The following is a 17500-nucleotide window of genomic DNA, read 5'->3' as shown; positions in this document are numbered from 1 at the left end:
TAATTAAAAACTGTTCAAAATTTCCCCATAGACTTAACATGGGCTGATGACATCACAATAGAGCCGTTAAGCAATTAGAATCCTATGGCAGGTGTTCGGGCCAGCTGCATCAACTGCCAGTCTCAGGCTTTAAGCATACAAACTGGCCCTATTAAGACTACACATCCTGTTCAACTGCTTCCTCTGCCAAAAACTGTTTCAAAATAAAAGTCCTCACTACAATATTTCACTGTTAAACAATTTAACCCTTTAAACTACTGAACTTTTATCTGTTCAGCCATTGTAACTGTTACTTGTCATCAACTATGACTCCTACCCACTGTAGCTAGTTAGCTAAGATAGCTAAGTAACTTGGTTAGCATAGTTAGCATGCTAGCATGTTAGCATGCTAGTTAGCATTTTTAGCAAAACTGTTAAAAACGATTAGCTAAGTTAGCTAAGTCACATGGTTAGCATAGTTAGCATGCTAACATGTTAGCATGCTAGTTAGCATTTTTTGCAAAACTGCTAAAAATGATTAGCTAAGTTAGCTAAGTCACATGGTGAGCATAGTTAGCATGCTAACATGTTAGCATGCTAGTTAGCATTTTTTGCAAAACTGCTAAAAATGATTAGCTAAGTTAGCTAAGTCATATGGTTAGCATAGTTAGCATGCTAGCATGTTAGCATGTTAGTTAGCATTTTTTAGCAAAACTGCTAAAAATGATTAGCTAAGTTAGCTAAGTCACATGGTTAGCATGTTAGCATGCTAGCATGCTAGTTAGCATTACTGTTAAAAATGATAAGCGAAGTTAGCTAAGTCACATGGTTAACATAATTAGCATGTTAGCATGTTAATTAGCATAGTTATCATAACTAATAAAAATTATTAGCTAGGTTAGCTAAGTCATATGGTTAGCATAGTTAACATTTTAATATTGTTAGCATGCTAGTTAGCATAGTTACTTGGTTACCATTATTATCTTTAACATAGTTAACATAACTACTAGCAAACATTGGAGCCATTCCAACTGTTAGTTATCGTCAACTATCTGCCTAAATAATTTAACCATTTCAATTATCAACCTATTTAACTGTTCAGTCATTCCAACTATAGTAAACCTTATCTACCAAGCAAATAATTTAACCATATGAACTCATCATATTTTTGCATTTTCATGCACTGTATTTCCTTCAGGAAATGCTTTTCTAGTTACAGTGCATGAAAATGCACTGTACTGTTCTTCCTAGGCTTCTTCTTATTTACAGTGCATGAAAATGCACTGTACTGTTATTCCAAGGCATTTTATTATTACAGTGCATGAAAATGCACTGTACTGTTATTCCAAGGCATTTTATTATTACAGTGCATGAAAATGCACTGTACTGTTCTTCCTAGGCTTCTTCTTCTTCTTCTTCTAACGCAGTTAATGCAGCTTCAACCGTTTAACGTAGAAACTTCATTCAAACAGCGTTGCGTAGGTCTTACTTAGGACATGTGGGCTATGTATTTTTCAGCTTTGTAACTTTTATACTTTTTAAACTATTAATTAAAAACTATTCAAAATTTCCCCATAGACTTAACATGGGCTGATGACATCACAATAGAGCCGTTAAGCAATTAGAATCCTATGGCAGGTGTTCGGGCCACCTGCATCAACTGCCATTCTCAGGCTTTAAGCATACAAACTGGCCCTATTAAGACTACACACCCTATTCAACTGCTTCCTCTGCCAAAAACTGTTTCAAAATAAAAGTCCTCACTACAATATTTTACTGTTAAACAATTTAACCCTTTAAACTACTGAACTTTTTAACTGTTCAGCCATTGTAACTGTTACTTGTCATCAACTATGACTCTTACCCACTGTAGCTAGTTAGCTAAGTTAGCTAAGTAACTTGGTTAGCATAGTTAGCATGTTAGCATGCTAGTTAGCATGCTAGTTAGCATTTTCAGCAAAACTGCTAAAAATGATTAGCTAAGTTAGCTAAGTCACATGGTTAGCATAGTTAGCATGCTAGCATGTTAGCATGCTAGTTAGCATTTTTAGCAAAACTGCTAAAAATGATTAGCTAAGTTAGCTAAGTCACGTGGTTAGCATAGTTAGCATGCTAACATGCTAGTTAGCATAGTTAGCATAACTGCTAAAAATGATTAGCTAAGTTAGCTAAGTCACATGGTTAGCATAGTTAGCATGCTAACATGTTAGCATGCTATTTAGCATTTTTTACAAAACTGCTGAAAATGATTAGCTAAGTTAGCTAAGTCACATGGTTAGCATAGTTAGCATGCTAACATGTTAGCATGCTAGTTAGCATTTTTTACAAAACTGCTGAAAATGATTAGCTAAGTTAGCTAAGTCACATGGTTAGCATAGTTAGCATGCTAACATGCTAGTTAGCATAGTTAGCATAACTGCTAAAAATGATTAGCTAGGTTAGCTAAGTAACATGGTTAATATAGTTAGCATGTTAGCATGCTAATTAGAATAGTTAGCATACCTACTAAAAATGATTAGCTAAGTTAGCTAAGTCACATGGTTAGCATACTTAACATGTTAGCATGCTAGTTAGCATACCTACTAAATATGAAAACATTAGCTAAGTTAACTAAGTTAAGTAACTTGGTTAACATTATTATCTTTGATAACATAGTTAGCATAACTGCTAGCAAACATTAGAGCCATTCCAACTGTCAGTTATCGTCAATTATCTACCTAAATAATTTAACCATTTAAATTATCCACCTATTTAACCGTTCAATCATTCCAACTATATTAAACCTTATCTACCAAATAAATAATTTAACTATATAAACTATCCACCTATTTAACTGTTCAGTCATTCCAACTATATTAAACCTCATCTACCTAGCAACCAATATAGTTTGTTTTTACTCTGTATGATATTTTACATCATATTTTTTGCATTTTCATGCACTGTATTTCCTTCAGGAAATGCTTTTCTAGTTATTATTACAGTGCATGAAAATGCACTGTACTGTTATTCCAAGGCATTTTATTACAGTGCATGAAAATGCACTGTACTGTTCTTCCTAGGCATTTTATTACAGTGCATGAAAATGCACTGTACTGTTATTCCAAGGCATTTTATTACAGTGCATGAAAATGCACTGTACTGTTATTCCAAGGCATTTTATTATTATTATTATTATTATTATTCTTCTTCTAACGCAGCTAATGCAGCTTCAACCGTTTAACGTAGAAACTTCATTCAAACTATGTTACGTAGGTCTTACTTAGGACATGTGAGCTTTGTATTTTTCAACTTTGTAACTTTTATACTTTTTAAACTATTAATTAAAAACTAATCAAAATTTCCCCATTGACTTAACATTATGATTATGACATCACAATACGGCCGTTAAGCAATTAGAATCCTATGGCAGGTGTTCGGGCCAGCTGCATCAACTGCCAGTCTCAGGCTTTAAGCATACAAACTGGCCCTATTAAGACTACACATCCTGTCCAACTGCTTCCTCTGCCAAAAACTGTTTCAAAATAAAAGTCCTCACTACAATATTTCACTGTTAAACAATTTAACCCTTTAAACTACTGAACTTTTTAACTGTTCAGCCATTGTAACTGTTACTTGTCATCAACTATGACTCCTACCCACTGTAGCTAGTTAGCATGGTTAGCATAGTTAGCATGCTAGCATGTTAGCATGCTAGCATGTTAGCATGCTAGTTAGCATTTTTTACAAAACTGCTAAAAATGATTAGCTAAGTTAGCTAAGTCACATGGTTAGCATAGTTAGCATGCTAACATGTTAGCATGCTAGTTAGCATTTTTTACAAAACTGCTAAAAATGATTAGCTAAGTTAGCTAAGTCACATAGTTAGCATAGTTAGCATGCTAACATGTTAGCATGCTAGTTAGCATTTTTTACAAAACTGCTAAAAATGATTAGCTAAGTTAGGTAAGTCACATGGTTAGCATAGTTAGCATGCTAACATGTTAGCATGCTAGTTAGCATAGTTAGCAAAACTGCTAAAAATGATTAGCTAGATTAGCTAAGTCACATTGTTAACATAGTTAGCATGTTAGCATTGCTAACTACTAAAAATGCATTAGCTAAGTTAACTAAGTTAAGTATTGTCCACCTATTTAACCGTTCAATCATTCCAACTTTATTAAACCTTATCTTCCAAGCAAATCATTTAACCATATAAACTATCCACCTATTTAACTGTTCAGTCACTCCAACTATATTAAACCTCATCTACCTAGCAACCAATATAGTTTGTTTTTACTCTGTATGATATTTTACATCATATTTTTTGCATTTTCATGCACTGTATTTCCTTCAGGAAATGCTTTTCTAGTTATTATTATTACAGTGCATGAAAATGCACTGTACTGTTATTCCAAGGCATTTTATTATTATTATTCTTCTTCTAACGCACTTAATGCAGCTTCAACCGTTTAACGTAGAAACTTCATTCAAACTATGTTACGTAGGTCTTAATTAGGACATGTGAGCTTTGTATTTTTCAACTTTGTAACTTTTATACTTTTTAAACTATTAATTAAAAACTAATCAAAATTTCCCCATTGACTTAACATTATGATTATGACATCACAATACGGCCGTTAAGCAATTAGAATCCTATGGCAGGTGTTCGGGCCACCTGTTTCAACTGCCAGTCTCAGGCTTTAAGCATACAAACTGGCCCTATTAAGACTACACATCCTGTTCAACTGCTTCCTCTGCCAAAAACTGTTTCAAAATAAAAGTCCTCACTACAATATTTCACTGTTAAACAATTTAACCCTTTAAACTACTGAACTTTTTAACTGTTCAGCCATTGTAACTGTTACTTGTCATCAACTATGACTCTTACCCACTGTAGCTAGTTAGCATGGTTAGCATAGTTACCATGTTAGCATGCTAGCATGTTAGCATGCTAGTTAGCATTTTTTGCAAAACTGCTAAAAATGATTAGCTAAGTTAGCTAAGTCACATGGTTAGCATAGTTAGCATGCTAGCATGTTAGCATGCTAGTTAGCATTTTTTGCAAAACTGCTAAAAATGATTAGCTAAGTTAGCTAAGTCACATGGTTAGCATAGTTAGCATGCTAGCATGTTAGCATGCTAGTTAGCATTTTTTACAAAACTGCTAAAAATGATTGGCTAAGTTAGCTAAGTCACATGGTTAGCATAGTTAGCATGCTAGCATGTTAGCATGCTAGTTAGCATTTTTTACAAAACTGCTAAAAATGATTAGCTAAGTTAGCTAAGTCAAATGGTTAGCATAGTTAGCATGCTAGCATGTTAGCATGCTAGTTAGCATTTTTAGTAAAACTACAAAAAATGATTAGCTAAGTTAGCTAAGTCACATGGTTAGCATAGTTAGCATGCTAGCATGTTAGCATGCTAGTTAGCATTTTTTGCAAAACTGCTAAAAATGATTAGCTAAGTTAGCTAAGTCACATGGTTAGCATAGTTAGCATGCTAGCATGTTAGCATGCTAGTTAGCATTTTTGCAAAACTGCTAAAAATGATTAGCTAAGTTAGCTAAGTCACATGGTTAGCATAGTTAGAATGCTAGCATGTTAGCATAACTGCTAAAAATGATTAGTGAAGTTAGCTAAGTCATATGGTTAGCATAGTTAACATTTGAACATTGTTAACATGCTAGTTAGCATAGTAACTTGGTTAACATTATTATCTTTGTTAACATAGTTAGCATAACTACTAGCAAAAATTGGAGCCATTCCAACTGTTAGTTTTCGTCAACTATCTGCCTAAATAATTTAACCATTTCAATTATCAACCTATTTAACTGTTCAGTCATTCCAACTATATTAAACCTTATCTACCAAGCAAATAATTTAACCATATGAACTCATCATATTTTTGCATTTTCATGCACTGTATTTCCTTCAGGAAATGCTTTTCTAGTTCTTCTTCTAACGCACTTAATGCAGCTTCAACCGTTTAACGTAGAAACTTCATTCAAACTATGTTACGTAGGTCTTAATTAGGACATGTGAGCTTTGTATTTTTCAACTTTGTAACTTTTATACTTTTTAAACTATTAATTAAAAACTAATCAAAATTTCCCCATTGACTTAACATTATGATTATGACATCACAATACGGCCGTTAAGCAATTAGAATCCTATGGCAGGTGTTCGGGCCACCTGTTTCAACTGCCAGTCTCAGGCTTTAAGCATACAAACTGGCCCTATTAAGACTACACATCCTGTTCAACTGCTTCCTCTGCCAAAAACTGTTTCAAAATAAAAGTCCTCACTACAATATTTCACTGTTAAACAATTTAACCCTTTAAACTACTGAACTTTTTAACTGTTCAGCCATTGTAACTGTTACTTGTCATCAACTATGACTCCTACCCACTGTAGCTAGTTAGCATGGTTAGCATAGTTAGCATGCTAGCATGTTAGCATGCTAGCATGTTAGCATGCTAGTTAGCATTTTTACAAAACTGCTAAAAATGATTAGCTAAGTTAGCTAAGTCACATGGTTAGCATAGTTAGCATGCTAACATGTTAGCATGCTAGTTAGCATTTTTTACAAAACTGCTAAAAATGATTAGCTAAGTTAGCTAAGTCATATGGTTAGCATAGTTAGCATGCTAGCATGTTAGCATGCTAGTTAGCATTTTTTACAAAACTGCTAAAAATGATTAGCTAAGTTAGCTAAGTCACATGGTTAGCATAGTTAGCATGCTAACATGTTAGCATGCTAGTTAGCATTTTTTACAAAACTGCTAAAAATGATTAGCTAAGTTAGCTAAGTCACATGGTTAGCATAGTTAGCATGCTAGCATAGTTAGCATGCTAACATGTTAGCATGCTAGTTAGCATAGTTAGCAAAACTGCTAAAAATGATTAGCTAGATTAGCTAAGTCACATGGTTAACATAGTTAGCATGTTAGCATTGCTAACTACTAAAAATGCATTAGCTAAGTTAACTAAGTTAAGTATTGTCCACCTATTTAACCGTTCAATCATTCCAACTTTATTAAACCTTATCTTCCAAGCAAATCATTTAACCATATAAACTATCCACCTATTTAACTGTTCAGTCACTCCAACTATATTAAACCTCATCTACCTAGCAACCAATATAGTTTGTTTTTACTCTGTATGATATTTTACATCATATTTTTTGCATTTTCATGCACTGTATTTCCTTCAGGAAATGCTTTTCTAGTTATACTTCTTCTTCTAACGCGTTTAATGCAGCTTCAACCGTTTAACGTAGAAACTTCATTCAAACTTTGTTACGTAGGTCTTACTTGTGTCATAGGGGCTATGTATTTTTCAACTTTGTAACTTTTATACTTTTTAAACTATTAATTATTAACTTTTAAAAAATCCCCATTGACTTAACATTGCCCTTTATGACATCATCGCAATTAGAATCTTGTGGCAGGTGGCCAGGCCAGCTGGCCCAACTGCCATTCTCAGGCTTTAAGCATACAAACTGGCCCTATTAAGACTACACACCCTATTCAACTGCTTCCTCTGCCAAAAACTGTTTCAAAATAAAAGTCCTCACTACAATATTTCACTGTTAAACAATTTAACCCTTTAAACTGCTGAACTTTTTAACTGTTCAGCCATTGTAACTGTTACTTGTCATCAACTATGACTCCTACCCACTGTAGCTAGTTAGCTAAGTTAGCTAAGTAACTTGGTTAGCATAGTTAGCATGCTAGCATGTTAGCATGCTAGTTAGCATGCTAGTTAGCATTTTTTACAAAACTGTTAAAAATGATTAGCTAAGTTAGCTAAGTCACATGGTTAGCATAGTGAGCATGCTAGCATGTTAGCATGCTAGTTAGCATTTTTTGCAAAACTGCTAAAAATGATTAGCTAAGTTAGCTAAGTCACATGGTTAGCATAGTTAGCATGCTAGCATGTTAGCATGCTAGTTAGCATTTTTAGTAAAACTGCAAAAAATGATTAGCTAAGTTAGCTAAGTCATATGGTTAGCATAGTTAGCATGCTAGCATGTTAACATGCTAGTTAGCATTTTTAGTAAAACTGCTAAAAATGATTAGCTAAGTTAGCTAAGTCATGTGGTTAGCATAGTTAGCATGCTAACATGTTAGCATGCTAGTTAGCATTTTTTACAAAACTGCTAAAAATGATCAGCTAAGTTAGCTAAGTCACATGGTTAGCATAGTTAGCATGCTAACATGTTAGCATAACTACTAAAAATGATTAGCGAAGTTAGCTAAGTCATATGGTTAGCATAGTTAACATTTTAACATTGTTAGCATGTTAGTTAGCATAGTAACTTGGTTAACATTATTATCTTTGTTAACATAGATAGCATAACTGCTAGCAAAAATTGGAGCCATTCCAACTGTTAGTTATCGTCAACTATCTGCCTAAATAATTTAACCATTTCAATTATCAACCTATTTAACTGTTCAGTCATTCCAACTATATTAAACCTTATCTACCAAGCAAATAATTTAACCATATGAACTCATCATATTTTTGCATTTTCATGCACTGTATTTCCTTCAGGAAATGCTTTTCTAGTTATTACAGTGCATGAAAATGCACTGTACTGTTCTTCCTAGGCTTCTTCTTATTCTTATTATTCCTCTTCTTCTAACGCAGTTAATGCAGCTTCAACCGTTTAACGTAGAAACTTCATTCAAACATTGACGCGTAGGTCTTAATTAGGACATGTGGGCTTTGTATTTTTCAACTTTGTAACTTTTATACTTTTTAAACTATTAATTAAAAACTATCAAAATTTTCCCATTGACTTAACATTGCCCTTTATGACATCACAGCAATTAGAATCTTATGGCAGGTGTTCAGGCCAGCTGGCCCAACTGCCATTCTCAGGCTTTAAGCATACAAACTGGCCCTATTAAGACTACACATCCTGTTCAACTGCTTCCTCTGCCAAAAACTGTTTCAAAATAAAAGTCCTCACTACAATATTTCACTGTTAAACAATTTAACCCTTTAAACTACTGAACTTTTTAACTGTTCAGCCATTGTAACTGTTACTTGTCATCAACTATGACTCCTACCCACTGTAGCTAGTTAGCTAAGTTAGCTAAGTAACTTGGTTAGCATAGTTAGCATGCTAGCATGTTAGCATGCTAGTTAGCATTTTTAGCAAAACTGCTAAAAATGATTAGCTAAGTTAGCTAAGTCACATGGTTAGCATAGTTAGCATGCTAACATGTTAGCATGCTAGTTAGCATTTTTAGCAAAACTGCTAAAAATGATTAGCTAAGTTAGCTAAGTCACATGGTTAGCATAGTTAGCATGCTAGCATGTTAGCATGCTAGTTAGCATTTTTAGCAAAACTGCTAAAAATGATTAGCTAAGTTAGCTAAGTCACATGGTTAGCATAGTTAGCATGCTAACATGTTAGCATGCTAGTTAGCATTTTTAGCAAAACTGCTAATAATGATTAGCTAAGTTAGCTAAGTCACATGGTTAGCATAGTTAGCATGCTAGGCATGTTAGCATGCTAGTTAGCATTTTTTACAAAACTGCTAAAAATGATTAGCTCAGTTAGCTAAGTCACATGGTTAGCATAGTTAGCATGCTAGCATGTTAGCATGCTAGTTAGCATTTTTTACAAAACTGCTAAAAATGATTAGCTAAGTTAGCTAAGTCACATGGTTAGCATAGTTAGCATGCTAGCATTGCTAACATGCTAGTTAGCATAACTACTAAAAATGAAAACATTAGCTAAGTTAACTAAGTTAAGTATTATCCACCTATTTAACCGTTCAATCATTCCAACTATATTAAACCTTATCTACCAAGCAAATCATTTAACTGTATAAACTATCCACCTATTTAACTGTTCAGTCATTCCAACTATATTAAACCTCATCTACCTAGCAACCAATATAGTTTATATAGTATATATTTTTTGCATTTTCATGCACTGTATTTCCTTCAGGAAATGCTTTTCTAGTTATTATTATAGTGCATGAAAATGCACTGTACTGTTATTCCAAGGCATTTTATTATTATTCTTCTTCTAACGCACTTAATGCAGCTTCAACCGTTTAACGTAGAAACTTCATTCAAACTATGTTACGTAGGTCTTACTTAGGACATGTGAGCTTTGTATTTTTCAACTTTGTAACTTTTATACTTTTTAAACTATTAATTAAAAACTAATCAAAATTTCCCCATTGACTTAACATTATGATTATGACATCACAATACGGCCGTTAAGCAATTAGAATCCTATGGCAGGTGTTCGGGCCACCTGTTTCAACTGCCAGTCTCAGGCTTTAAGCATACAAACTGGCCCTATTAAGACTACACATCCTGTTCAACTGCTTCCTCTGCCAAAAACTGTTTCAAAATAAAAGTCCTCACTACAATATTTCACTGTTAAACAATTTAACCCTTTAAACTACTGAACTTTTTAACTGTTCAGCCATTGTAACTGTTACTTGTCATCAACTATGACTCCTACCCACTGTAGCTAGTTAGCATGGTTAGCATAGTTAGCATACTAGCATGTTAGCATGCTAGCATGTTAGCATGCTAGTTAGCATTTTTTGCAAAACTGCTAAAAATGATTAGCTAAGTTAGCTAAGTCACATGGTTAGCATAGTTAGCATGCTAACATGTTAGCATGCTAGTTAGCATTTTTTATAAAACTGCTAAAAATGATTAGCTAAGTTAGCTAAGTCATGTGGTTAGCATAGTTAGCATGCTAGCATATTAGCATGCTAGTTAGCATTTTTAGCAAAACTGCTAAACATGATTAGCTAAGTTAGCTAAGTAACGTGGTTAGCATAGTTAGCATGCTAACATGTTAGCATGCTAGTTAGCATTTTTTATAAAACTGCTAAAAATGATTAGCTAAGTTAGCTAAGTCATGTGGTTAGCATAGTTAGCATGCTAGCATATTAGCATGCTAGTTAGCATTTTTAGCAAAACTGCTAAACATGATTAGCTAAGTTAGCTAAGTAACGTGGTTAGCATAGTTAGCATGCTAACGTGTTAGCATGCTAGTTAGCATTTTTAGCAAAACTGCTAAAAATTATTAGCTAAGTTAGCTAAGTAACATGGTTAACATAGTTAACATGTTAGCATTGCTAACATGCTAGTTAGCATAACTACTAAAAATGAAAATATTAGCTAAGTTAACTAAGTTAAGTATTATCCACCTATTTAACCGTTCAATCATTCCAACTATATTAAACCTTATCTACCAAGCAAATAATTTAACCATATAAACTATCCACCTATTTAACTGTTCAGTCACTCCAACTATATTAAACCTCATCTACCTAGCAACCAATATAGTTTGTTTTTACTCTGTATGATATTTTACATCATATTTTTTGCATTTTCATGCACTGTATTTCCTTCAGGAAATGCTTTTCTAGTTATTATTATTCTTCTTCTAACGCAGCTAATGCAGCTTCAACCGTTTAACGTAGAAACTTCATTCAAACTATGTTACGTAGGTCTTACTTAGGACATGTGAGCTTTGTATTTTTCAACTTAGTAACTTTTATACTTTTTAAACTATTAATTAAAAACTAATCAAAATTTCCCCATTGACTTAACATTATGATTATGACATCACAATACGGCCGTTAAGCAATTAGAATCCTATGGCAGGTGTTCGGGCCAGCTGCATCAACTGCCAGTCTCAGGCTTTAAGCATACAAACTGGCCCTATTAAGACTACACATCCTGTCCAACTGCTTCCTCTGCCAAAAACTGTTTCAAAATAAAAGTCCTCACTACAATATTTCACTGTTAAACAATTTAACCCTTTAAACTACTGAACTTTTTAACTGTTCAGCCATTGTAACTGTTACTTGTCATCAACTATGACTCCTACCCACTGTAGCTAGTTAGCATGGTTAGCATAGTTAGCATGCTAGCATGTTAGCATGCTAGCATGTTAGCATGCTAGTTAGCATTTTTTACAAAACTGCAAAAAATGATTAGCTAAGTTAGCTAAGTCACATGGTTAGCATAGTTAGCATGCTAACATGTTAGCATGCTAGTTAGCATAGTTAGCAAAACTGCTAAAAATGATTAGCTAAGTTAGCTAAGTCACATGGTTAGCATAGTTAGCATGCTAACATGTTAGCATGCTAGTTAGCATTTTTTACAAAACTGCTAAAAATGATTAGCTAAGTTAGCTAAGTCACATGGTTAGCATAGTTAGCATGCTAACATGTTAGCATGCTAGTTAGCATTTTTTACAAAACTGCTAAAAATGATTAGCTAAGTTAGCTAAGTCACATGGTTAGCATAGTTAGCATGTTAGCATTGCTAACATGCTAGTTAGCATAACTACTAAAGTTAAGTATTATCCACCTATTTAACCATTCAATCATTCCAACTATATTAAACCTTATCTACCAAGCAAATCATTTAACCATATAAACTATCCACCTATTTAACTGTTCAGTCACTCCAACTATATTAAACCTAATCTAACTAACAACCAATATAGTTTGTTTTTACTCTGTATGATATTTTACATCATATTTTTTGCATTTTCATGCACTGTATTTCCTTCAGGAAATGCTTTTCTAGTCTTATTATTCCTCTTCTTCTAACGCAGTTAATGCAGCTTCAACCGTTTAACGTAGAAACTTCATTCAAACATTGACGCGTAGGTCTTAATTAGGACATGTGGGCTTTGTATTTTTCAACTTTGTAACTTTTATACTTTTTAAACTATTAATTAAAAACTATCAAAATTTTCCCATTGACTTAACATTGCCCTTTATGACATCACAGCAAATAGAATCCTGTGGCAGGTGTTCGGCCATCTGTTTCAACTGCCATTCTCAGGCTTTAAGCATACAAACTGGCCCTATTAAGACTACACATCCTGTTCAACTGCTTCCTCTGCCAAAAACTGTTTCAAAATAAAAGTCCTCACTACAATATTTCACTGTTAAACAATTTAACCCTTTAAACTACTGAACTTTTTAACTGTTCAGCCATTGTAACTGTTACTTGTCATCAACTATGACTCCTACCCACTGTAGCTAGTTAACTAAGTTAGCTAAGTAAATTGGTTAGCATAGTTAGCATGCTAGTTAGCATGCCAGTTAGCATTTTTTACAAAACTACTAAAAATGATTAGCTAAGTTAGCTAAGTCACATGGTTAGCATAGTTAGCATGTTAGCATGCTAGTTAGCATTTTTTGCAAAACTGCTAAAAATGATTAGCTAAGTTAGCTAAGTCACATGGTTAGCATAGTTAGCATGCTAGCATGTTAGCATGCTAGTTAGCATTTTTTACAAAACTGCTAAAAATGATTAGCTAAGTTAGCTAAGTCACATGGTTAGCATAGTTAACATGCTAACATGTTAGCATGCTAGTTAGCATTTTTTACAAAACTGCTAAAAATGATTAGCTAAGTTAGCTAAGTCACATGGTTAGCATAGTTAGCATGTTAGCATGCTAATTAGCATAGTTATCATAACTAATAAAAATGATTAGCTAGGTTAGCTAAGTCATATGATTAGCATAGTTAACATTTTAACATTGGTAGCATGCTAGTTAGCATAGTAACTTGGTTAACATTATTATCTTTGTTAACATAGTTAGCATAACTACTAGAAAACATTGGAGCCATTCCAACTGTTAGTTATCATCAACTATCTGCCTAAATAATTTAACCATTTCAATTATCAACCTATTTAACTGTTTAGTCATTCCAACTATATTAAACCTTATCTACCAAGCAAATAATTTAACCATATGAACTCATCATATTTTTGCATTTTCATGCACTGTATTTCCTTCAGGAAATGCTTTTCTAGTTACTAGTTTGCTATTTATTATGGCACCTTATTATGGAGTGTTACCCATTTTCCTCAATTGCAATGATAATATTTACCAGCAGGGAGAGACAAAGCTTAACATATTCAGTCATTGAACATCTGTGTGTGTGTGTGTGTGTGTGCGTGTGTGTGCGTGCGTGTGTGTGTGTGTGTGTGTGTGTGTCTGTGTCTGTGTGTGTGTGTGTGTGTGCGTGTGTGTGTGTGTGGGGGGGCGCATAATGGCTGCTGTGCATCACCCAGGTGGGGGTCAGTGAGGTCCCACCTGACACAGGTAAACACACAGTAGTAGTGGACAGCAGGTACCAGGCCACCTGACGCAGGTAAACACACAGTAGTAGTGGACAGTAAGTGGGCAGTAGGTACCAGGCCTGTGGCTGTGCTCTTCTTCAGTTTCTTCATCTCCTCCACGGTGGTGAAGTAGTTGACCGCCGCGTACTCAATGACTGACAGGAAAACGAACAGGAAGCTGGACCACAGGTAGATGTCCACCGCCTTCACGTAAGACACCTGGGGCATGGACGCCGACACGCCCGTAATGATGGTGGACATGGTCAGCACTGTAGTGATGCCTAGAGAGAGAGGGAGAGAGAGTGAGAGAGAGAGAGAGAGAAAGAGAGAGAGAGAGAGGGAGAGAGAAAGAGAGAGGGAGAGAGAGAAAGAGAGGGAGGGAGAGAGAGAGAGAGAAAGAGCATGAAAAAGAGAGAGAGAAAGGATGTAAAATATCTTAAATGTTTCTGTACATGGGTACATACTCTACCAACACAAAGTCTGATTAATATGATTAATATATGGTTCTCTATGCTAATTCAGTCTAAGTCTGATTAATATGATTAATATATGGTTCTCTATGCTAATTCAGTCTAAGTCTGATTAATATGATTAATATATGGTTCTCTATGCTAATTCAGTCTAAGTCTACATACAGACATGTCCATGTATTCCCGATCCTTTGTGTGACTCATTTGGTAGTAAAATATGATGTTTGTCAAGTAAATAAGGAACTTTGAATGGAATTGAGGGAGAGGAGTGGAATAGAGAGAGAGAGAGAGAGCACACACACACACAAACATACACACACAAAAACACACACACACAAACACACACACACACACACACAAACACACACAAACACACACACACAAAAACACACACACACACACACACACACACACACACACACACACACACCTCCTCTCTCCCCATCTCTCTCCCACACAAGGTGACTTGTTTAACTATGTTGTTGGGCTAAATATTATTGTACGGGCACGTTCCAATTGATATTAAGCAACAATTTTTTTCTGGAGAACATGATTCACCAATGGGCACATTGTCATGATCATCCAATCAGAATACATGAACCAAGTTATGTGGTTGAGCTCTATCACTTAGACTACAAGAGCGAAACGCCTCCCTCACTGCTTTGACCCAAAATAGAGTGCAGCTGCACTCCATTTCCCATAGTGCCTCTCTCAGAGGATGTCAGACATAATAGACATAACCTGGAACTAAAGAGGATCCCCTGCACTAGGGCTGGGAGGTGTGGCCTAAACAGCATGTCATGGTATTTATAAAGCACGGCTGCAACGTTACATATGGAATGTTTTTTGTGACAAAATTAAATAAATAAATGAAATATGAAATCAATAAATGAAATATGAAATAAATAATTACAAGTTGAAATAAATAAATAAAAGATTAAATAAATAAATAAAGTAAGTTAAATAAATAAATAAAATGTGAAATAAATAAATAAAAGATTAAATGTAAAAAACATATATACATTGACATTGACATTTACATTCCATATGCACGGTCATACAATGTGCCATGAAATAAATAAATACGTCAGTCACCCATCAAGGCGGGACCTAACCACTGATTGCTGCCTGAAATAACACGAAGTGATTCAGCTCCGAGTCAGACTGTACTGGCTTGCTACCTGTGAACCACACTGGACATAGCTCAGACTTGTATCATAACTCACGAAACATACAACAACAAGGATTTCATTCTAAATTCATACTTTTGGGAAGATATCAGGCGTGAAAGCGTTCTGTCATTTGATGGGTCTGTTTGCTGTGTCTGAGGGTTGATAGACATGCTATGTGCACATCTAGAGCTAGCGCTAACAGTTAGCACAAGCGTTAGCTAGTTATCGACATCTACAGAAAGCGAACTTCTATCTATGGCAAACGACTTTGCTATTGCTTCTATTTATAGTAGGGTGCCCAGACGTCCCAGTTAACTTCACTTGAGCTGAATTCACCTCATTTGTTATATGATACATAAACAATAAAGGTTGAGATGCCCATGCCGTGAACTCTTATGTGAGTGTCAGTGCCAGCTTGCTACAGTGCCCAAGCAGTGTCCACAACTTTCCAGAGACTTTTTAGTTCTCAATATGAGGGTGTAACTCAGCAGCCGACAAGGATTTTTTGTAAATGCTATGCTTTTGCTAATGCTAATGCTTTTACGTCCTGATAACTCACAGCCAAGAGTTAGCAACATAGAACACAATCTTTCTGAATGAAAATGCCTAGGTTATGGCTGTTAGCAGTAGCACTAGCTTTTAGCTTCTATCAATGACTTTATTCTTATCAGCCAGTCATGCTCACAAAGTTAGATTTTTTTTTTTCAGGCAGCAACCAATCAGCGGCTAGGTCCCGCCTTGATGGGTGACTGAAGTATTTATTTATTTCATGGCACATTGCAAGACCGTGCATATGGAATGTAAATGTCAATGTATATATGGTTTTTACATTTAATATTTTATTTATTTATGTATTTAATTTTTTATTTATTTATTTAACTATTTATTTAATATTTTATTTATTTATTTCATATTTCATTAATTTATTTCAACTTTTAATTATTTATTTCATATTTCATTTATTGATTTCATATTTCATTTATTTATTTAATTTTGGCACAAAAAACATTCCATACGTTACATCACAGTATATCAATATGCATGTGTCTGAATGGGTAACGCACAGATCACATATTGATGCACATTCAATGGATGGTATTCAGTTCAATAGTCTCCAAACCAAACCAGTTGTGAAGCAACGACACAAAGGTCATGTAACGGTATGACCTCTACTGGTATGCCAGTATAGTCCAAATCTATACCTTAGGGAAAATTCATATGATCTACAATGCTTATTTTTGATATGCTCTTTTTTACAGACACTTTGTTTTCAAACGTGTCACAGGACAATGCCTCCTCGTGATTGGCTACCCTAAGAGGTCCATGCTGTAAGCCACCCAGGAAGCAGGAAGTGTTACCGAGGGAGACGCGTGCGGGGACGGCTCTGCGGTCGATCCAGAAGGACACCCAGGAGAGCATGACCATCAGCATGGTGGGGAAGTAGGTCTGCAGCATGAAGAAGAAGATGTGTCTCCGCAGGATGAAGTTGATGTACAGGCGGTTATACCAGCCTAGAGACACAAGACAGCACACGGTTATACCAGCCTGACACAACACAGCACACGGTTATACCAGCCTGACACAACACAGCACACGGTTATACCAGCCTGACACAACACAGCACACGGTTACACCAGCCTGACACAACACAGCACACAGTTATACCAGCCTGACACAACACAGCACATGGTTATACCAGCCTGACACAACACAGCACACGGTTATACCAGCCTGACACAGTAGTTGCACAGAAAAGACGGGG

At 35.1% G+C, this 17500-nt stretch overlaps 1 protein-coding gene across 1 annotated transcript in view; it reads right to left on the bottom strand.

Moving 5' to 3' along the window:
• The window catches only part of gabrr3a (gamma-aminobutyric acid type A receptor subunit rho3a), a 53386-nt gene that overhangs the window by 2657 nt on the left and 33229 nt on the right, over positions 1-17500 (bottom strand). The window contains exons 7-8 of the mRNA XM_076273740.1: positions 17097-17249; positions 14172-14377 (exon numbers count right to left, since the gene is read on the bottom strand). Coding sequence (XP_076129855.1) covers positions 14172-14377; positions 17097-17249 — 359 coding nt within the window. The remainder of the gene's footprint in view (positions 1-14171; positions 14378-17096; positions 17250-17500) is intronic.

This window comes from Alosa pseudoharengus, unplaced genomic scaffold, assembly GCF_046254945.1.
Source record: "Alosa pseudoharengus isolate Yale_2024_CS ecotype anadromous, Long Island Sound unplaced genomic scaffold, YU_APseudo_1.1 YU_APseudo_1.1_scf_8, whole genome shotgun sequence".
NCBI lineage: Eukaryota > Metazoa > Chordata > Actinopteri > Clupeiformes > Clupeidae > Alosa > Alosa pseudoharengus.
The sequence above is the reverse complement of the archived record's forward strand: the minus strand, read 5'-3'. Positions and strand labels throughout refer to the sequence as shown.